The sequence below is a fragment of the Lepidochelys kempii genome, chromosome 1 (genome assembly GCF_965140265.1).
Source record: "Lepidochelys kempii isolate rLepKem1 chromosome 1, rLepKem1.hap2, whole genome shotgun sequence".
Lineage (NCBI taxonomy): Eukaryota > Metazoa > Chordata > Testudines > Cheloniidae > Lepidochelys > Lepidochelys kempii.
In genome coordinates, this window is record NC_133256.1 from 139,047,464 (window position 1) to 139,070,815 (window position 23,352).

At 45.6% G+C, this 23,352-nt stretch overlaps 1 protein-coding gene across 7 annotated transcripts in view; it reads right to left on the bottom strand.

Annotated features, from left to right (window-relative positions):
- Positions 1 to 9,719, bottom strand: part of MAP3K15 (mitogen-activated protein kinase kinase kinase 15) — a 137,188-nt gene extending 127,469 nt beyond the window's left edge. For 3 of the 7 annotated variants that reach the window (XM_073356736.1, XM_073356727.1, XM_073356720.1), the window contains exon 1: positions 8,994 to 9,717. In XM_073356736.1, coding sequence (XP_073212837.1) covers positions 8,994 to 9,309 — 316 coding nt within the window. In that variant the 5' untranslated portion in view covers positions 9,310 to 9,717. Of the gene's footprint in view, positions 1 to 8,993 lie in introns of all 7 variants that reach the window. The other 4 variants (XM_073356755.1, XM_073356746.1, XM_073356766.1 and 1 more) reach the window with 4 other exon arrangements.
- Between the last annotated feature and the right edge of the window lie 13,633 nt (positions 9,720 to 23,352).

A 23,352-nucleotide genomic window follows, 5' to 3' on the forward strand; every position in this document is an offset into this window, starting at 1 on the left:
TTAATGAGACGCCAGAAATAGCTATTGAACCCTTATCTGCGCAACAATATAAAAAATACTGTTACTTCTTTTGCCATGCTTAATACATAATGTTTGATGATTTTCCAAAACTGAGAAACATAGACTTTTGCTCTCCCTAATATTGCCTGTTCTCCCCCGTAGAAAAGAAAAGATGCCCTGAAGAAGCCTTCAGGAACTCAGTACAGGAAGCAAAAAACTCAATTACAATCTAGTCTGCAGCAAGGGGCAAATTTGATGGGAAAACATATGAAACAGAACAACATAGATCAGGCTTTAGGCAGTATCAAACCTCTCAGTGCAGAAGAAATTGAGGAACAAAGAATAAATGATGGAAGTCCTATTACTAAGGAATTAGCAGATTTACCTTAAGATAAGGAATAGGTAAATGAGGAAAGTGATGAAGAATCGTCCAGTTTTCCTGGCGGCGTAAAGGAAAGTGATGATAAAGAAGAATGTGGCTCACATGAAAAGAATAATGACAAAGAAAAATCTGGTTTACATGAAAAGGAGGGAAACGATAAAGAAGAATCAGCCTCGCATGAAGACATAAATAGCAGTGAGAAAAATTGCACACCACAAATCGATACATCAGATCCTGCTTTATTGCCAGTGATCCTAAACTCTGCCAATATTGATCATATAATTTTGAATAAGCTGGGCAAAATCGAGGATATGACATTTCCAGTTAATGAGCAGAAGCGACACTATGGAACAGTGCTCAAAAATGGTGAGAAACTGAATTGGCATTGGCTAGTTTACTGAGAATCAACTGACAAAGTGTTCTATTTTTGCTGCAAAACATTTGACAAGAATGCCAAATCGTTGTGTGCATTTTTTGGGTACAATTACTGGAATAACTTAGCTGATGCTCTAAAGCAACATGAAAAGTCACCCAGCCATTTTACAGCCTACTCCAAATGGATGGAGGTCAAATCCAGGATCAAGACAAATAAATGCATACATGCAGAAAACCAGTGCATTATTATTAGAAACCCAACATTAGAGAAACTTGCTTGAGTGTATGATCTCAATTACTGTGTTCCTTGCAAAGAATAATTTGGCTTTCTGGGGCTCATCGGATAAATTGTTCCCAAGCAGCTCTACCAAATTGTTATGTTCAGTGAAATACGAGAATGTCATGCGTGAGCACCTACATCGAGTAGTTTGTAAAGAAGCTATAGACCATTACTGCAGCAAAACAATTCAAAACGAATTGACTGGCCTTATGGCAAGGAAGATAACATATTGGTGCAGCTCAGTAAGTACTAGGCCATAATAATGGACTGCACTCCTGACATTAGTCCAAGTGAAAATATGTCATTTACAGTAAGATTTATGGACAACGAGGATGGCTGTATCCAAGTAAAGGAAAACTTTATCTGTTTCTGGTCTGTAAACGACTCTAATGGAAAAGGCTAACAGAACTGTTTATGAACATTCTGAATGAGAATAAAATAAAGTTTCAGGACTGTCATAGCCAAGGTTACAACGACGGCACGAACATGAAAGGAAGAAACAGTGGCGTACAAACAAGGATCCTTGCCCCAAATGATCCAAGAGCTTTTTTCATGCCTTGTGGCTGTCATTCCCTCAACCTGGTTGTATGAGGTGCAGCGTCATCATCTTTAGATTCAGTATCTCTCTTTAGAGTACGGCAAAGAATATACGTCCTGTTTTCAGCATCAACCATCAGATGGAAGATCCTCACGGACAATGTTACAAATCTGACTATGAAGCCATGAAGCTTCTAAGTAACACTTTCTGGGAGAGCTGCATGGACAGTGTAAGACCAGTGAGGTACCAAGTGCCTGAGATTTATGATACCCTGATGGAACTGGCATAGTTGAGTAAAGCTGAGGCCGGAATGTGACACAAGGCGCAAACCAAAGTACTGACTTCAAATTTCTGGTCTCAATTGTGGTTTGGCATGATATCCTGTTCCACGTAAATGTTGTAAGCACAGACATTGTGACCACTACTACCTTGATGAGATGCTGCCTTGATTTCATTGTGGCCTACAGAGACAACGGATTTGAAGATGCCATCACTATCACCAAAGAAATGGCAGAAAACTTAGGAGTTGAGCCTGTCTTCAAGGAAACTCATATTCATCAGAAGAGGAGACTGGTTACGAGGGCAGAGATGAGATGATGGGACGCTCAGAAGAAAAATTCAAGAAGGCATTTTTTTTGCCTAGTCTTTGACACTGCTCGAATGTCCATTGAAGAGATTCGGACAAATGAAGCACCATGAAAAGACCGGGGGGGGGGGGGGTTATGACCTTAGTAAAGTGTTGGCAGACAGGAAAACACTCTTGAACAATTGTACGGACCTTCACCAGACACTGATCCATGGGGAATCTTCCGATGTCAATGATAAAGACTATGTTGAATTGGACAACATCCATCACATTTTGCCACACAGGAGCTTTGCCACTGAAAGTTCTCCAATTCATTCATGATGCAGAGCTGAAGGATACTTTTCCTAATGTGTGGATAGCTTTGAGGGTTAACATTCTAAGACTGTCACCTACTGTAACACTATTTAATACTGGTCCACCCAATGTTGGTGCACAGTTCAATTTCTTGATGTGAGTACATTTCAGTTATTCTTAAAATGAAAAGGTTTCTATAAGCTTAGAGGAAATGATTTTTTTATTTGCTCACATATGGCATGAATAAATACAGATTTACAGATCCTAGCATGCAAATTTATCATCTTACATGACTGGGATAAATCATGCATTCAAATCATTCAAAGTCATGAAATGCAAATGCAATAAAAATAGGTATTGAACCATTTAACACATGGAGGGTGGAGCGGGGGGACGACTGAAGATGTTCCTCGTCTGGGTGCCATTTGGTCTAAGGCCTGCCCTGCACATGACAATATACATGGTAGATGCATCATACCAAGGTTTTGCATTTTTTCAACTTGACTCATGCTTCTGATATGAGAGGGGGTATGACATTAATACATAATGTAATTTTGGTGAGAAGGCATTTAGATTTAAAAATTAAAATCTCAAGCTGTTGGGACAGGTAGAGAAAAAAAGAGTAAGGGAGGAAAATGAGGTCCTATTGAAACAGAAAACAAATCCAGTTTTGGTTACAAGAGCAATGATAATCTCACCAGCCTGGGAAAGAACCGGTGCCACACCAGGGTCCATTTCAGGCTGTGAAAATAGGCTGCAGCATGTGCTTGGTGACATAGAAGGTGCTTTCAACTTCTGAAATGTGCCCAGGGCCTCATAGAGAGCAAATGGAAGGTCCAGCTATTGGTACGGTCCAAATGGAGTGACAAATGCGGTTATATCCTTGGATTCCAGGGCCAAGGGCTTTCCGCCAGTACTCTTTGGTGAGGTCCAAGATTGGTTCTATACCCAGCCTTTTCTAATATATCCAACATCTCGCCCACCTAAGACATGGGATAGGAATCACGTTCTCCTTCCTGAAATCAGTCAAGGAACAGATACTCTTCTCCAGTTTTGGGACCAGCAAAGTCAGGCTGCACTACTTCCTCTAGGACTCTATTACCCCTAACCGGAGCAGAGTCTAGTCGTTCCCATAGATAGAAGGCATACTGGTTCGCATTATGGGTTGTGGTACCTTGCTTACGCCAGGCCTCTTATTAGCGGTCCAAAATACTCCAAGGCTGTCTCTCCTATAACAACTCAAATGGTGAGAAATCCAGGAAGGACTGTGGGATCTCTTGGACTGTAAACAATAAGTACAGCTGCATCCTAACCCAATTTTGGGTTTGGCAATCTCAGTTTTTTGCAGCATTCCCTCCAGTGTCTGTTAAAGTGCTCTACTAGCTAGTCTATCTGCAGGTTTCATAGAATCATAGAATATCAGGGTTGGAAGGGACCCCAGAAGGTCATCTAGTCCAACCCCCTGCTCAAAGCAGGACCAATTCCCAGTTAAATCATCCCAGCCAGGGCTTTGTCAAGCCTGACCTTAAAAACCTCTAAGGAAGGAGATTCTACCACCTCCCTAGGTAACGCATTCCAGTGTTTCACCACCCTCTTAGTGAAAAAGTTTTTCCTAATATCCAATCTAAACCTCCCCCACTGCAACTTGAGACCATTACTCCTCGTTCTGTCATCTGCTACCATTGAGAACAGTCTAGAGCCATCCTCTTTGGAACCCCCTTTCAGGTAGTTGAAAGCAGCTATCAAATCCCCCCTCATTCTTCTCTTCTTCTTTTTCACACAGGTTCTTACCTATCATATATCAAGGAGGGCACATACCTCCTGGATTAGCAGACCCATGAATGCAGTGCCCCAATCTATTAAAATCACCATCAGGCTTCCTAATCAGGAAAATACTCTAAGGAATTCATTAGCTATCTCCTGTGCTGATGCCAAGTAAAAGGGCACAGCTTCCAAGTATCAAGTAGCCCCAATACTCGGAGCACCTACCAGCAGGAGGACTACACTGAGTCTTGTAGGCAAGCCTAAATGCCACAAACTGGCACTCAGAGCAGGAAATGCAGTAGTCCTTTACCTCTTGGTAGACTACTGGCCAAAATAATTAGTCTGGCACCTCTCTTTGAGTCTACTCTACGCCTCAGTGGCCTCACCCCAGCTCATCATGGCCTAGATTCAATACCTATCTCTGGTACAGTTTGGGAACAATATGCAGAGGTCAGCATGTTCCACTCTGGGTATCCCAGACAACCCTTACCAGGATGTGCCACTGAAGCTCAAACTGGGGATACTGAAATCCTGGGAGGAGTCAACCAGTACCCCATTCACCCTAGCCAGTCATCTATATAGAGCCAACAGAATGCTGCATCATCCTAGCTTTGAATTAAATTGGACCCACTTGGTATAGTCTCAGCATCTATCTCAGGATGGAGGTCGCTGTGGGGTCCAGATTACATTGCACCGCTGTGCTTTACCTAGCTCTTTTTCCTGGGGTTTCCTGGTTGCCCAGAGCCTCTCCCCTGGAATGATGAGGTGTCCTTTTAGACATAGGCCACTCACAAAAGAGTTTGGGATCAGAGAAGGAAAAAGTCCCCCTCTGGCCAATTCTGAGTTGTGATGCCTGGCTTTGCCTTACTGCCTCACTTTAGAGACTGGATACGGGGCCACAGTCACTGCTTAGCACCACTGAGTAAGACAAGTGGTTAGCCACAGGTATAAGCCATCAAACATCATTTCAGTGTTCTAGCCTACCCACTAGCAACTAAATCCTGGTCATGGGATAGGGTCAAATGTCCTCCTGGATACAGTCAATGTATAGCCATTTTCCTATCCCCTTGCAAATTCTCCAGGGATATTAGTGTTCCTGCACAAATGTCTGTCCCAAGCCTGAATCCACCAGCCCTGACACCTGTGTTCCATTTACTACAACAGAAACCACCTACCTTTTGATCTAGAGGGTCTCTTGATGGTTTCAGATGTATGTGGTTATTCTAAAGTCTACTTCATATTGGGCCAAACCCAGTCCCAACGGCCTTCCTGCCCCCAGAAGCAAATTAGGGGACTCCACACTGGGATTGCAAAGACCCCCTTTTCTTTAGCCAGGGACCCATTCACCTCAGGTCCATCTTCTCCAGGAAAAATGTCTGATGAATTGGGAATGTGGTTGTACAATTTACAAATTCTGGTTGATATTGTGAAGTTGTATTATGAAAAACTTAAGTTGTATCGGAGTACCCATATGTACGTGGATCCACCACTGCTGACAGGTACACACCAGACAGAGACAATGCAAGCATTAATGCATTACACACTTTGCACAGAGGCTGTTACATGCTTCATAGCTGCTGCATGCCCCTGAGAGAGTTGAACCTTAAGCTTCACACCTCTGGGTTGGAGTTCTGGGAGAGGGTGCATTTAAGTAGCTAGGGTATTTCAGGAGTCCATGCTGCCCCTTCCTTAAGTCCTCTGTTGAGTCATGTGAAAGGCAGGTAGCCATTAACTTTTATTTTTAAAGAATGAGGTTATCTACTTCTTGGGATAGCTCAGAAATGCAGAGAATCAAAGTACTGAGTGGAGAAAGCAGGAAGGCTGAAAGAGTGGAAGTACATGGGAAAGAGAGCATAAACCAAGGAAGTGGGAAACCAACAAATTATGTGCAGTATGAGAATACCTTATTCCTGACCTAATAGAATAAATTAGATTGCAGAACACTAAAAGCAGAGAGGAGTATTTTGTCTATGAAGTTCCGTGTACATCCATGCTGCTATTTGAATAACAATACTTTATTTTACTCAGTTTACACTCTGGAAGCTTAATTCCTTTTGGTTTCTAACTTTTATTAATAAGATAACAGAACAGAATGACATGACATGACATACAGACAACATATGATTACAGATTCTCCATCCCCCTCCTTTGAGAGGATATGGAGTAAACAGTGTAGAAAATATAACTTTATTTTGTAGTTAGCAGTAGTATGAAGGTTGAACTGTAACTCTCAAAAGGGTGAAAAAGAAGAGAAAAGGATAGAATGGGCAGAATTGGAAAGGTTCTCAATGTTTTGTACATGTCATAATTAATATAATTTAAACTAGATTTGAGCATTCCAAATAATCAAGAGAAAGCTTTCCAAAGGTCATAACTGGCCCTATTGTCCTGTAGGTTACTCTCTCATATGGCTCAGCATTTGAAAGGATCATGCTCTATTCTATACCATAATGAAGGAGGTCTTTCCAACACCCAAGAAAAACTCCCCAACCATCTTTCAGAAAATTCTCTACCTTCTTTTTGTGCTGATTGCCTTCTCTGCTTGTTATTTTGAAAATTAATATTTGATGGCTTATACACATCACTGCATATTTTATTTAGAATAAAAATCATAAGATAGGAGATACAGCATCAGTTTGCAGTTCTTCAACTCCCTGAGGCATATCATCATGAAGACAAAGTACCAAATATAAACTGAGTGGGTAAATATGAATTGAAGGAAACACAATAGTTATTAGAATTTTTAATAGCGTCAGAAAAATGGAGGAGGTACAGGCCTGTTCGCACCTAACTGGTTTGATGGCCTACTTAATTTAGACCACTAATGCACTAGGATGACACGAATCACTCAACAGTAATATGTTTGCCCTTTTAAAGAACAATAGCACTGGCTACTTCCAACTGGAATAACAGCAGCATTCGATCGGAACCAGAAGGATGGGGTTATCTACTTCTTAGGATAGCTCAGAAATGCAGAGAATGTAGAAGAATGCAGAAGTAGAAAATGTAAAAAGCAAGAGAAAATGAAAAGTACATTTAAAACAATATATTAAATAAAATAACTCTACAAGAATTTAAGAATTTTTTTTAAAATCATGTTATGGATTCACAAATTCAACAACTACTAAGTAAGCTCTTGAAAATTTAAATCCACTTGTGCCCCTCTAAAATCCAGTCTTCCTTGCTCACACACTCTGGCTTTCCCCCTACCTTGAGAGAAGGAAGGGACTTCTGGGAAATTGTTTCTAGAGCGACAACAGGCTTTTCAATACAGCATTTTATAATTTTTTGTTTTTAAAGTAAAATTCAGTTTCTTTGTGCACAGTGTTGGATTGATGGTCCTAGAAAATGAAAAAGGCTAAAAAAGATTATTGTAGTTAATATCTTAAGACACTATGGCTAGGGTTTAAAAAGAGCCTGAAGGAGGGGAGTTAGATATCCAAATCCCCTGAATTTCAATGAAGCTCAAATGCCTAACCCCCTTAGGTGACCTAAGGGCAACAGGTTTTTGTCCCATTAACAAATGCCCTCAGTCCTCCAACCCAGTGCCAGTGTAACAGAAGACGTTCCCAGATTGTGGTTCATGGAGCACTTCTTGTACTTTCCAGAGAGCTGGTTAGTCACATTTCCTCCTCCTTCCAGCTACTAAATCTCATTACAATGCAACTATAGTACACTAAACATAGTCCTAACAGGACTTTGCCATGGAAGCAATAGCTGCCACAAGGATATTAGGAATCACGAAAGGTGGGGGGGAGTAGGTAAGGTGGTCTGCAAGATTATCAGAAGGAAGCTGTCCATAAGACAATCTCTCTAAGAGACTTACACAATGAAAAGGTCTGCTAACCCCTAGTACAGAGGAAATGCAAGAGCTCCCTCGAGTTGGGGGCAAGGATATTACCATGCTCACCTCATTCCCCTCCAAGAGGGGCCCCCAACCTCTCATCCTTCCATCTCACCCACTTTTTTTTAATACTCTACAGGCACCAACAGCAGCTCCTCTGCCTGGCATGGGTTGCTATGTTTTCACACATCCCTGGGGTGTGCTCTGTTCCTGCCCCTCTTCTCATTGCAAGGGATAAGAGGGGATCACCATCTTCTACTGCCCATACAGTCCCCAGGGAGCCAGCAAGATGAAGACTAAGCAGAGCGGAGTGTGAATCAAAACCCTGGAGCCAAACACCCCTGTTGCCAGTCCCCAACATCAGAGGAGAGGGGGACAAAACCCAGAACTAGGGGAGGCACCAGGCATAAGCAAACTAAGGAACTGTTTAGGGCCCCACGCAGGTCTGGGGGGTTGGCGGGGAAAGGAATCTGATTTATTTACATGAGAATGGCCATACTGGGCAGACCAAGGGTCCATCTGTCCCAGTCTGGCCCTGCAGCCAACAGAGGCCAACGCTTGATGTTTCAGAGGGAATGAACAGAAGAGGCGATCCTCCAGCAATCTATCCCCTGTCGCCCATTCCCAGCTTCCGGCAAAACTGAGGCCAGGGACACTGCAGCATGGGGTTGCAGCCCTGATGATCTTGGCTAGTAGCCATTGCTGGACCTACTGATCCCCCCCCCCCCAAATTTAAGATAAACTTTCTAACAGGTGTCTGAGACCGTGCTGGGTCTGGCTAGGTGCTGGCTGGTGGAAATAACGCAGTCCGTATTGGGGGAGGGGGGAGACCATCCCCCAATGAGCTAGCCCCGCCTGTGCCCAGCACCCGGCTGCTCCCCGGGCTGGGCGCAGGGTGGCAACCCGGGCGCCGCTCTCCGCCCCGCTCACCTGCGTCGTAGAAGGCGTCCAGCACCGCCGTCTCCCCGAAGTCCAGCTCCCCGAAGTTGACGGTGGTGAGCTGGGCTCCCTGGGCCTCGCAGGCTCGCACCAGGCACTGCAGCGCCCCGGCCGCGGCCCCGGCTCCGGCCCCGGCCCCCGGGCTGTCGTTCAGCACATACACGGCCCGCAGGGAGCGCTGCCGCGGGGCGGGGACGCTGCCTTCGCCTCCCGGCCCCGCCGCCGCCGCCTCGGCCCCCGGCTGCTGCTCCGCTTCCCCGCTGAGGGAAGGCAGCGGCTCCGCCGCGGGGCCCCGGCTGTGCTCCATGGCGCCCGCCCCGCGCTACATGGGGGCGCTGCCCGGCCCCGGGAGGGTGACGACGGCGGGGGGAGGGGGCTGCTCCCGGGCAGGTGCCGGGGGCAGGAGCTGGGGGAAAACTTCTCCGCAGAGCGGCCGCTTAAGTCGTCACGGTGGGGCAGGGAGCAGCGGCCCCCGGCTGAGCTCGGCGCCGCCCGCGCTGGGGCGACTGGGGAGAAGTCTGCTCCCGCCCCGGGCGGAGTCAGCTTCGCACCGCACGGCGGGGTGCGGGGCGTCAAACAGCTGGGAGCCGGGGCGGGGCCCAGGGGCAACACTGGAGCCGGGGGGAGGAACCGCGGTTGAGAGCGGGGCCCGGGCGCTGCAGGGCGCGGGGCAGCGGAGAAGCCGCCTGGGATTTGGGCTGCGGCGGCTGCAAAAACCCAGGGTGGGGGGCGGGGGAGAATTTGCCCCTCGCAGGACGGTTCATCTCAGCCCCCGCTGCGCTCCCCAGGGCGGTGCCGCCAACTCCGGCCCCTCCCAGCGCCAGGACAAGGCGGCTCTTCCCCGCCCCAAATAGGGTGACCAGATGTCCCGATTTTATAGGGACAGTCCCGATATTTGGGGATTTTTCTTACATAGGCGCCTTCCCCCCCCCCCCCCCCCCCGCTCTGTCCCCATTTTTCACACTTGCTGTCTGGTCACCCTCGCCCCAAACCGCGCCTGCAGAGCCGCCAGTGGGGGCAGCATCTCACCTGCCGTCCCTGCCGCGGGCTCCTGGCCAGACCCCAGTTTTCTGTTCAAAGCCTCCCCGTCCGGGGTCTGCAGAGCCCCCCAGCGGTTCCCCGACCTGCCCGGGCGGCTGGGCTCAGCGCCTGGAGTGCAGGCTTTAGTCTTCTGTTACTTCCTTACATAAATGTTGATTTTTTTTTCTACTGAGTTGTTTATGCTTCTAGTTGAATATTTTAATTTCATAGTCTTTTATGTATACTACATATTTTGTTATAATACATTTCAGTGATGTTTTTCATTCTGACAGACTTACTGTTTTGTACTGCCAAAATCAAGGATTTTTTAAAATGAATTATCCTGTCACTCCTTTGAATTGGTTCCCTTTTGAGAAAATAAAGTGCCTTGTCTCCACTATGTTCTCTCAGGGAGATAGCTAATGCATGCTAGTTGTCCCACAATAAAAACACACATTTTCTTAATGCTAAGGACACAGACTATAATGCTGACTCAGATGTTACATTAACCATTGTTATTCAGAGCTTTACAACTCTGATACTGATTGTGTGCCTAACACTGCTCCTTCACTATCAGAGGTATGTGTGTCTGCATGCCTGCAGGCCCCCATTTGTGTGAGTGCCATGGAAAACCAGTTTATGCATTTTAAACTAAAGGAATTAACAGAGGCTCCCCCCTCCCCCTCAATTTCCCTTATTCCCTTCCCTTATTAGGGGCATGTCTATATCGTGGGACCAAGGTGTGAAGTTACAGCACATACATTACAGCACCTTAAACCCCTGAGTGCACACTCTCCTTCAGAAGTAAAGTTGAACTTAGTTTAGACATTGTCAGTCAGGGCAACCATAGAAGATTGCAGGAGTCCTTCCCTAACACACTATTAATCAACAGGCTTTTTACCTCTGTTGGACATTTTTTAAATTTTGTACAGTTCAAGTGTATCCCCCATTTGATTTTTTAAGTCTAAAGAGAAGGAGTGACGTAATGGAGCATTTAGAGAAATGTAGGTCTGAAAGGGACCTGATAGGTCATTTAGTCCAGTCCCTGGCACTGAGGCAGGACTAAGTATTATCTAGGCCATCTCTGACAGGTGTTTGTCTAACCTGTTCTTAAAAACCTCTAATGACAGAGATTCCACAGCCTCCCTAGGTAATTTGTTCCCGTGCTTAACCATCCTAACAGGAAGTTTTGCCTAAAATCTAATCTAAATCTCCCTTGCTCCAATTTAAATTCATTACTTCTTTTCCTGTCCTCAGTGGATAAGGAGAACAATTTATCACCCTCCTCTTTAAAACAACCTTTTATGTACTTGAAGACTATTGTGCCCCCGCCTCATCTTCTCTCCTACACACGAAACAAACCCAAATTTTTCAATCTTTCAATCTTTTTAAATCTTTCCACACAAATGGGGGGAGGGGGTTGCAGGTTTTCTAGACCTTTAATCATTTTTCTTGCTCCCCTTTGGACTTTCTCCAGAATGTCCACATCTTTCCCAAAGTGCTATGCCCAGAACTGGACATTGTACAGCCGTAGAGACCTTATCAATGCTTAGATGAGTGGAATAATTACTTCTTGTGTCTTGCTTACAACACTCCTGCTACTACGTAGAATGATTTTTGGTTTTTTTGCAACAGTATTATATTGTTGACTCATATTTAGTTTAGAGACTAACCAATTTATTTGAGCATGAGCTTTCGTGAGCTACAGCTCACTTCATCGGATGCATACCGTGGAAACTGCAGCAGATATTATATACACACAGAGATCATGAAACAATACCTCCTCCCACCCCACTGTCCTGCTGGTAATAGCTTATCTAAAGTGATCATCAAGTTGGGCCATTTCCAGCACAAATCCAGGTTTTCTCACCCTCCACCCCCCTACACACAAACTCACTCTCCTGCTGGTAATAGCCCATCCAAAGTGACAACTCTCTTCACAATGTGCATGATAATCAAGGTGGGCCATTTCCTGCACAAATCCAGGTTCTCTCACCCCCTTACCCCCCTCCAAAAACCACACACACAAACTCACTCTCCTGCTGGTAAAAGCTCATCCAAAGTGACCACTCTCCCTACAATGTGCATGATAATCAAGGTGGGCCATTTCCAGCACAAATCCAGGTTTTCTCACCCCCCCCCACCCCCATACACACACAAACTCACTCTCCTGCTGGTAATAGCTCATCCAAAGTGACCACTCTCCCTACAATGTGCATGGTAATCAAGGTGGGCCATGTCCAGCACAAATCCAGGCTCTCTCACCCCCCCCCCTTCCCGGGGGAGGGGAAGGGGGGGGTGAGAGAACCTGGATTTGTGCAGGAAATGGCCCACCTTGATTATCATGCACATTGTGAAGAGAGTTGTCACTTTGGATGGGCTATTACCAGCAGGAGAGTGAGTTTGTGTGTAGGGGGGTGGAGGGTGAGAAAACCTGGATTTGTGCTGGAAATGGCCCAACTTGATGATCACTTTAGATAAGCTATTACCAGCAGGACAGTGGGGTGGGAGGAGGTTTTGTTTCATGATCTCTGTGTGTATATAATATCTGCTGCAGTTTCCACGGTATGCATCCGATGAAGTGAGCTGTAGCTCACAAAAGCTCATGCTCAAATAAATTGGTTAGTCTCTAAGGTGCCACAAGTACTCCTTTTCTTTTTGCGAATACAGACTAACACGGCTGTACTCTGAAACCCATATTTAGTTTGTGATTCACTATAACCTCCAGATCCTTTTCTGCAGTACTGCTTCATAGTCAATCATTTCCTATTTTGTATTTGTGCAATTGATTTTTCCTGCCTAAATGTAGTACTTTGTATTTGTCCTTAATGAAGTTCATCCTATTTATTTCAGACCATTTCTTCCAGTTTGTCAAGATCATTTTGAATTCTAATCCTGCCCTCCAAAGCACTTGCAGCCCCTCCCAGCTGGGTGTCATCTGCACATTTTATAAGTGTAAGCAGAGTCAGGATGAGCTCTACCCTGACATCTGGTGGCCAGTCATGGTGGGTTATGGAAAAGAACTTCAGGGGCTGATTTCATTTGCATAGGCACACCTACCCCGCCTAGATGGTCACTTTGGCTGCTGTAGGAGCCCCAGTTTCTCTGTTATTGGGGTAGGAAGAATAAACTGTTATTATCCTGATTATGTGAATCAAGGACAGTAGAACTGTACTTGGCCTTTTGTTATGCTGGGGGGACTCACCATCAACTATGCAGCACTCGCTAGGAAAGGGCCAAGGGTTCCAAAACCCAGTGAATTGAGAGAGGTTAGGTATAGGTATTAATACCTGGTGGTATGGGCTCCCTGATAAGGGCCTTACATGCTAATTGCACCTTCTTCAAGTAGAATATCAGAGCTAGTTTTGATTCTACTATGAGTCTAGTTATAGGCTACTGAGCTGAATTCACTTTGGGCCAATGGTGCACCAGCACTGAGGCTCCCCTACTACAAGCTGAACTTGCTAAAGAGCTAAAATTACTAAGAGCTGAAATCACTGAGTGTTGTGTTAAGTAGGGGGCGGGCCTAAAGATATATTGTGGAGCAGTTCATGGGGTGACTGGTGGACTGGAGTGGCTGGCAGAGCAGAGCAGTTTGTGGGATGGCTGGTGGAGCAAAGCAATTCATGGAGTAGCTGGTGGAGCAGAGCAGAGCCCCACAGAGAGGTTGGGCAGTCGGCTTTGTACCATGTAAGGTGCCCCTTAACCCCCCCATTTCCACCCAGGTTGGGAGGTAAAACTCTGCAGATAAACTTTCAAACTCTGGGGCTGCACTGACCAGGGACAGAGACTTTTGGGACTTTGTGTGACTTTTTGGGTTGCTGGACTCAAGAACCAAAGGGAAAGGACATGGCCCAATTTGCTTGGGGTGGGTTTTGGCTCACGGTTTTGTGTTATGAATCCTGTTGGTGGTGTTTTCACAACATAATGCCACATTGTTTCTCTCTGTTATTAAAAGGCTTTTGCTACACCCAGACTCTGTGCTTGCGAGAGGGGATGTATTACTTCTTAGAGGCGCCCAGCAGGGGTGGTGTATATTTGTCACTGGGTGGGGGTTCGAGTGGGTTTTGCATTGTGTTATTGGAATGGAACCCCTAGACAGTGAACCCGGCCCTTGTTGCTGCTAACTCTGATGGGCAGAAGGGTTACATAAGCATATTCTCCAATCCATTAGCCAAGTCATTAATGAAAATATTGAATAGTACTGGATCCAGGACTGGCCTTTGCAGGACCCCACTAGATACATCCTCCCAGTTTGACAGTGAACCATTCATAACTACTCTTTGAATATAGTCTTTCAACCAGACCATATTTCCCTAATTTGCTTTGCTTAGGTGACGGTCATGTGGGACTGTGTCAAAAGCCTTACTAAAATGAAAATATATCACATGTACTGCTTCTCCCCATATCCACTAGATCAGTGACCCTGTCGAAGGCAATTAGGTTGGTTTTGCATGATTTGTTCTTGACATATCCAAGCTTTCTATTCCTTAGAACCAGATTATCCTCTACATGGTTAAAAATTAATTGTTTAATAATTTGTTCCAGCATCTTTCCAGGTATCAAAGTTAGGCTGATTGGTCTATAATTCCCTGGTCCTCTTTGTTCCTCTTTATAGAGACTTAGGGCTAGATTCATAAAGGTTTACGTGTCTACTCCCAATTTAAGGCTCTACCAAATTCCCAAACTCTTGTCAAATGCTTTAGGCACCTAAACTCACTCCGCACCTACATTTTCAGGGTAAAATTTCCTTTGGTACCTAATTTTCTGCATGCGCACTGCTGCGTTATTCTAGACATCTGAGTGCCTATATCCCACCCAAGGCTCAGAGCAATTCAGAAACCAGGGAAGATTGGGGAAGGAGGCAATGCATATCTTGTGAGTGGGGCCTGAGCCAATAGGTAGATCTCACTGGAAAACAATGACATGAGTCACTCACCACCTTATAACTTCGAGCCCAGTAGTTAGAGTACTCAGCTGTGATGTAGGAGACTCAATTCCCTCCTCAGGCAGAGGGGAAGAAAGGCTTTGAACAGGGGTCTCCCAAATCCCAGGTGAATGCTCTAACCACTGCAATAGAAGGTACAAGGTGGGTACCACATCCTCTGGCTGTTCTGTGGGAGTTAGATACCTGCCTAGCTGCCTGATTCCAGGAGTGGGGTTCCCATTCATGGATCTCCACGCAGATCTAGGCGCCTGCCTGCACTGGGAATATAGGCACTGAACTCTGAGGAAGTGGGTCTTAGCACACACTGTTGTAAGGATAAAGTGAAGCCTAGTGGCATACAAATTTTGTTAACCTTGATCTATTTCTAATCTATTAATTACTGTTTTAATGTGTGTGGTTGAAGTGAAGTCTTTCTTGGCCTATACGCTTCCTTTGAAGTGTGTGTGTGTGTTTCATCACACACAGGAGCAGGCTTTGTGTGTGATGAAACAAGAATATGTCTTTTTTTCTTTATTACATTCACTCTTTGTAGAAGCAGCTTTCATGGCAGCCTTTGGCCTATTTTTCTAATGAAGTGTTGTGTTCTCAAGTTCCACATTTTGCATCTTAAGCCCAGTTCCGTTTGTTGATGATGATCCTTTAAAGCAGGTAGCAACATGTCCTTTTATTTTACATAATACACTGGTGCCCTTTCTTCTAACCCAGTATTGCTCCCTTGCTGAGCAGCAGCAGCAGCTGATGCCTGGGAAAAGGGCCTGGATAAAGAAGTTAGCCCAGAGAACTGGGGTTTGATATGAAAAAATAGGACCAGCAACATCAGTCTGTAGCACAACAAAAGAAAATTTCTTTAAGACTCTGTTTCAGTCGTACCTCACCTCAGTCCGGTTAAAATATATATAGAGATTGAATGGGGATATATGTTGGAGAAATTGTGGTGAAAGAGATTTTATGCATATATGCTAGACATGTCCTATCATCAGAGAGTGTTGGATATTTTCCCTGAAGTTTCTGGATTTTTATATAGGGTTTCCCATTCCTCAGGGTCCCCTTTACTAACCTGCTGCATCTGTCCTCCAGCAGTTTCATTAGTTTGGCTCTTCTATTTAGGATTGTGGTTGGGCTACTCAACAGTAATTTTCACACAAGCTTGTGCATTTGGCTAATTGTTCTTCCCCTGTTTTTTTGGAAAGGATAGAAAGACACACAGATAGCTGCTGTGATTATGACCTTTAACTCTACATTTCTATCCCACTCTCACGTGCACACACAACCCAAAACAGGAAAGTTTACTGAACCTGAAAAGGAGAAAAACCCAAGAACTCCAGACTCTCTTAAGGAGACAGACCATCCTGTCACAAGGGGACAGCTGACTGACCCACTTTTCCACTTTCTCTTAGGAACTTTAAGGGACAACCCAACAAGTTTACTCTTCCCATCCCCCCAAAAGAATTTTTCTAGGGGCTTGGCTCTGGAACTGTGGAATTCAGACACTCTTCTGCTGGGTCCTGCTGCTTTCTCTCTCACTTTAAACTGTATGACTCATCAGGGTGTTGGGGAATCTCAGTATTCCATGTCTTGCTACCAGCTTCCCTTTGAAAAGCCACAAAAGCCACTGGACCTCTCACCCTTTCCCCCACTCTAAAAGCTAAGAGCAGTTAGTAAAGATCTGGAGTCTACTGGGGGTCACAGATGTTCTGCAGAGGCTCTGGAACTGGATACTTTCAACCTTTTGATATTCACTAGCATTAATTGGTGGACTTTTGTCATTCTCTGAGCTTGGAAAGGTGAAGAGGATTGACTGCAGGAAGGAAATGGACAAAAAGGCAGCAGCTTATAGTTAAGTCTCCGATGCTCAGGCTAGTTCAGTTCGTGATTCATGCCCAGAGCTGGCCCACAACATTTTGGGACCTGAGGCAGGGAGCTCAATTGACGCCCTCATGCCCCCTCGCTTGGGCCAAAACTTTGAAAGGTCTCAATTCTGCCTTCTTCCTGTTCTACTCCTCTCATGATACTGCTCTGCTACCTACCCCAATAAAGGAGAACTAACAACTTAAAATGCCTTGTTCAAAAATTTTAAGTAACACTTAAGTGAGCTGTAGCTCACGAAAGCTTATGCTCAAATAAATGTGTTAGTCTCTAAGGTGCCACAAGTCCTCCTTTTCTTTTTACTTAACTTTCAAACGCCTCAACAGCAAATGTAACTTTTCTTGTCTGCACAGTAAACATTGGCATTCTTATCTGTTTGAATAATCAAAGTGGTGCTTTCTGTGCCTTCATGGTTGCAAAGATGGTCCACAGTCTGGGCCAGCTCATGCTCTGTTGAGAAGGTTGCAAGGCCGACCAGCCTCTCATGTGTCATTGTGGAGCGTAGATGTGTTTTTATTAACTTCATAGAATCATAGAATATCAGGGTTGGAAGGGACCCCAGAAGGTCATCTAGTCCAACCCCCTGCTCAAAGCAGGACCAATTCCCAGTTAAATAATCCCAGCCAGGGCTTTGTCAAGCCTGACCTTAAAAACCTCTAAGGAAGGAGATTCTACCACCTCCCTAGGTAACGCATTCCAGTGTTTCACCACCCTCTTAGTGAAAAAGTTTTTCCTAATATCCAATCTAAACCTCCCCCACTGCAACTTGAGACCATTACTCCTCGTTCTGTCATCTGCTACCATTGAGAACAGTCTAGAGCCATCCTCTTTGGAACCCCCTTTCAGGTAGTTGAAAGCAGCTATCAAATCCCCCCTCATTCTTCTCTTCTGCAGGCTAAACAATCCCAGCTCCCTCAGCCTCTCCTCATAACTCATGTGTTCCAGTCCCCTAATCATTTTTGTTGCCCTTCGCTGGACTCTCTCCAATTTATCCACATCCTTCTTGAAGTGTGGGGCCCAAAACTGGACACAGTACTCCAGATGAGGCCTCACCAATGTCGAATAGAGGGGAACGATCACGTCCCTCGATCTGCTCGCTATGTCCCTACTTATACATCCCAAAATGCCATTGGCCTTCTTGGCAACAAGGGCACACTGCTGACTCATATCCAGCTTCTCGTCCACTGTCACCCCTAGGTCCTTTTCCGCAGAACTGCTGCCTAGCCATTCGGTCCCTAGTCTGTAGCTGTGCATTGGGTTCTTCCGTCCTAAGTGCAGGACCCTGCACTTATCCTTATTGAACCTCATCAGATTCCTTTTGGCCCAATCTTCCAATTGGTCTAGGTCCTTCTGTATCCTATCCCTCCCCTCCAGCGTATCTACCACTCCTCCCAGTTTAGTATCATCCGCAAATTTGCTGAGAGTGCAATCCACACCATCCTCCAGATCATTTATGAAGATATTGAATAAAACCGGCCCCAGGACCGACCCTTGGGGCACTCCACTTGATACCGGCTGCCAACTAGACATGGAGCCATTGATCACTACCCGTTGAGCCCGACAATCTAGCCAGCTTTCTACCCACCTTATAGTGCATTCATCCAGCCCATACTTCCTTAACTTGCTGACAAGAATACTATGGGAGACCGTGTCAAAAGCTTTGCTAAAGTCAAGAAACAATACATCCACTGCTTTCCCTTCATCCACAGAACCAGTAATCTCATCATAAAAGGCGATTAGATTAGTCAGGCATGACCTTCCCTTGGTGAATCCATGCTGGCTGTTCCTGATCACTTTCCTCTCATGCAAGTGCTTCAGGATTGATTCTTTGAGGACCTGCTCCATGATTTTTCCAGGGACTGAGGTGAGGCTGACTGGCCTGTAGTTCCCAGGATCTTCCTTCTTCCCTTTTTTAAAGATTGGCACTACATTAGCCTTTTTCCAGTCATCCGGGACTTCCCCGGTTCGCCACGAGTTTTCAAAGATAATGGCCAGTGGCTCTGCAATCACAGCCGCCAATTCCTTCAGCACTCTCGGATGCAACTCGTCCGGCCCCATGGACTTGTGCACGTCCAGCTTTTCTAAATAGTCCCTAACCGCCTCTATCTCCACAGAGGGCTGGCCATCTCTTCCGCATTTTGTGATGCCCAGCGCAGCAGTCTGAGAGCTGACCTTGTTAGTGAAAACAGAGGCAAAAAAAGCATTGAGTACATTAGCTTTTTCCACATCCTCTGTCACTAGGTTGCCTCCCTCATTCAGTAAGGGGCCCACACATTCCTTGGCTTTCTTCTTGTTGCCAACATACCTGAAGAAACCTTTCTTGTTACTCTTGACATCTCTGGCTAGCTGCAGCTCCAGGTGCGATTTGGCCCTCCTGATAACATTCCTACATGCCCGAGCAATATTTTTATACTCTTCCCTGGTCATATGTCCAACCTTCCACTTCTTGTAAGCTTCTTTTTTATGTTTAAGATCCGCTAGGATTTCACCGTTAAGCCAAGCTGGTCGCCTGCCATATTTACTATTCTTTCGACTCATCGGGATGGTTTGTCCCTGTAACCTCAACAGGGATTCCTTGAAATACAGCCAGCTCTCCTGGACTCCTTTCCCCTTCAAGTTAGTCCCCCAGGGGATCCTGGCCATCCGTTCCCTGAGGGAGTCGAAGTCTGCTTTCCTGAAGTCCAGGGTCCTTATCCTGCTGCTTACCTTTCTTCCCTGCGTCAGGATCCTGAACTCAACCAACTCATGGTCACTGCCTCCCAGATTCCCATCCACTTTTGCTTCCCCCACTAATTCTACCCGGTTTGTGAGCAGCAGGTCAAGAAAAGCGCCCCCCCTAGTTGGCTCCTCTAGCACTTGCGCCAGGAAATTGTCCCCTACGCTTTCCAAAAACTTCCTGGATTGTCTATGCACCGCTGTATTGCTCTCCCAGCAGATATCAGGAAAATTAAAGTCACCCATGAGAATCAGGGCATGCGATCTAGTAGCTTCCGTGAGCTGCCGGAAGAAAGCCTCATCCACCTCATCCCCCTGGTCCGGTGGTCTATAGCAGACTCCCACCACTACATCACTCTTGTTGCACACACTTCTAAACTTAATCCAGAGACACTCAGGTTTTTCTGCAGTTTCGTACCGGAGCTCTGAGCAGTCATACTGCTCCCTTACATACAGTGCTACTCCCCCACCTTTTCTGCCCTGCCTGTCCTTCCTGAACAGTTTATAACCATCCATGACAGTACTCCAGTCATGTGAGTTATCCCACCAAGTCTCTGTTATTCCGATCACGTCATAGTTCCTTGACATCACCAGGACCTCCAGTTCTCCCTGCTTGTTTCCAAGGCTTTGTGCATTTGTATATAAGCACTTGAGATAACCTGTTGATCGCCCCTCATTCCCAGTATGAGGCAGGAGCCCTCCCCTCACAGACATTCCTGCCTGTGCTTCCTCCCGGTATCCCGCTTTCCCACTTACCTCAGGGCTTTGGTCTCCTTCCCCCGGTGAACCTAGTTTAAAGCCCTCCTCACTAGGTTAGCCAGCCTGCTGGCAAAGATGCTCTTCCCTCTCTTCGTAAGATGGAGCCCGTCTCTGCCCAGCACTCCTCCTTCATGGAACACCATCCCATGGTTAAAGAAACCAAAGCCTTCTCTCCGACACCACCTGCGTAGCCATTCGTTGACTTCCACGATTCGACGCTCCCTACCTAGGCCTTTTCCTTCCACGGGGAGGATGGACGAGAACACCACTTGCGCCTCCAACTCCTTTATCCTTCTTCCTAGAGCCACATAGTCCGCAGTGATCCGCTCAAGGTCATTCTTGGCAGTATCATTGGTGCCCACGTGGAGAAGCAGGAAGGGGTAGCGATCCGAGGGCTTGATGAGTCTCGGCAGTCTCTCCGTCACATCGCGAATCTTAGCCCCTGGCAAGCAGCAGACTTCTCGGTTTTCCCAACTTCAGCTTGGAGAAGCTGCGTTCTCCACTGGCAACTGTTACATGACGTGTTAGAAGTATGCACAGAGCAACAAAAGCATTTGGAAAGAGGGTGGTCATCTTATTTGTGCACATATATTCCAGAACAGCCTTTGGAGTTGATCCTGCTGAAATGTATCTTGAAAGGGCTTTCAGTTCATCACCTAAATCACTCGCATCAATATCGCACGTCATCATGTGTCAACACTGTCTCTAGTGCCCTGTATTGCTGGTGTAGGTCTTCTTCGGGTATAGTGAGGAGTTTTGGAACATCCCAAATATACCCCTGTGTTCCTTGAGCTGCATGAAACATTCTTCAACTGACTGTATTGCACAATCTAGCACCTGGTTAAATAATTCAACTTTGAATTGTTGTTTGGGGGTCTTTTATGGGATTATCCCGTGCCTCGTAATCAAAATGTCTTCTTCGGTGACTCTTGTATTCCTGAATGGGTGGGAAAATAGCTTCAGTGTGCAGTTTCTCTGCCAACTTCTGTGCACTCTTCAGAACGTTTTGAAATCCCTCATCAGACTGGTAAGACTTTGCTTTGTCCAGTTGCTTTGCTTTGTCCAATTGTTCCATTGCTCCAGATATATTAAGGTCAACACCTTGGAGTCTCTTGCTTACAACATTTATTTCAAACAGTATGTCATGCTACAACACTAAGCCACACAGAAATTTCAAGTTCCGTATGTTTCTGGTGATTCCATTTCCCTCTGCCACTGTTCTCCCACGAACAGTTCCTGTCATAGCATTATCCTCCATAATGGCAACTATGGCATCATCTGTCTTCCCAATTTGGTGTTCGATAGGCTTTATTGCCTCCACTCAACTTTCCCATCGTGTGGCTCTCAGTGGTTTCAGTGTCAGAGAGGATGTTCCCAGATGTTGCTTCCAAATTTGCCATCAATGAGTTGATGCAGAGAAAAACACATGGATGCTTTGAATTACATTAAAAAATTCAGCAGCCTCACTAGAAGCTGATGCTGCATCACTGACCACCAAGTTCAATGAATGAGAACTGCATGGGACAAAAAAAGCTGGAGGGTTTAACTCTTGGATCCATGTCTGCAGTCCTCTGTTCTTTCCTCTCATGTTGGCACCATTATAGTAGCCTGACCTCTCATGTCACCTATTCCAATTCCCGTATCTTCCAGCTTTTTAATAAGCACATTTGTCATACCAGCTCATGTAGTATCATCAACGTCAATAAATTCTAGAAAATGCTCTCTGACATCTCTGCAGGGACATTTTCACTAGGTTCTGTTGTTGTTACAAAATGCACCATTAGAGTAATTTGTTCCGTATGGCTGATGTCAGGTGTGCAGTCCAGAATAATATCTTGCTGACTTCAGATCTGCCACAATATTCTGTTTGACTTTTTTTGCCAGTAACCGTATGATCTCATTTTGAATAGTTTTTCCAAGGTAGTGGTGTGTGTACATTTCTTGGGTGGTGACTCTTCTTAGATGCTCCTGGAGTACAGCATCAAACTCAGCCGTCAGCTCCACAATTTAAAGGAAGTTTCCATTGTTTGGCACATACAGCTGATCTGAAGTGCCACGCAGTGCTAGGTTTTGGGTAGCAAGCATTCTCACAATGGCAATGAGTCTTTTCAAAACATTTTGCCAGTAAAGAGACTCTGATGCAATCTTTTCTTGATGCTGATCATCTATGGTGGCCTTTAACCTTAGTCTCATCTCAAACTCTTTCCACCTATGGAATGCTCTCTGGTGATTTGCTGCCTTCTCATGGCATGCCAGATTTCTAGCCAGATTTTTCCAGTCCTTTGTTTCTGTAGAACCCAATGTGGCTGGAACATTAGACTGGAAGAGTTTGCAACAAAAACAGTATGCAGCATTCTGGGTTTTTTGAGTACATAAACCATGGCCTCTCCACTTTGTCACCATTGTGGATTTCACGCCAGTAATGCGTTGGATGGAAACTTCTATTTTCATTGTCTTTGGGGAACATGAAGTTTTTCACTTGCTGTGGCCTATGCAGTACAAGAAAGTCCCTCAGGCTACTGCTCAAGTGGATCCACAGTCCTGGATCATCTAGACTTAAGGAACTAAACTCAGCAGCAGCTATTTCTTGCGCCTCCACCACTCTTCTCTGATCTACACTTTTCAGGAATGTGCATGGTTACATCCATTTGAGATGGAGATATGGATGCTGCAGTAGCTGCCAAGTCACCTGCACTCTGACAAACTGGAAGATCAGGCATCTCCTTACCACTCACATCCTCACTGGGGCCGGAAGACTCACCATAAACATTTGTGTCTATGTATCTCAGGACAGCTCCTTCTTGCTTAGATAGAAAAGCTTCCTTTGCTTTTTTTCTTTTTCTGAATGCTGTCCCAGAGGGGCATTTTCTTTTCCCTCATGACTGCTGTTCTGTGCCAGCTATAGTAGCTCTCAACTTAATTGAAGGGGACAAATAAGCAGGCTGGTAGCAGGGCCTGAGTGAGGGAAGATATCAGCATCTTAAGGACCTAACTGGCTCCTACTACTTCGGTTGACTGCCTCTTCTCCTCAAGTGGGTTCAG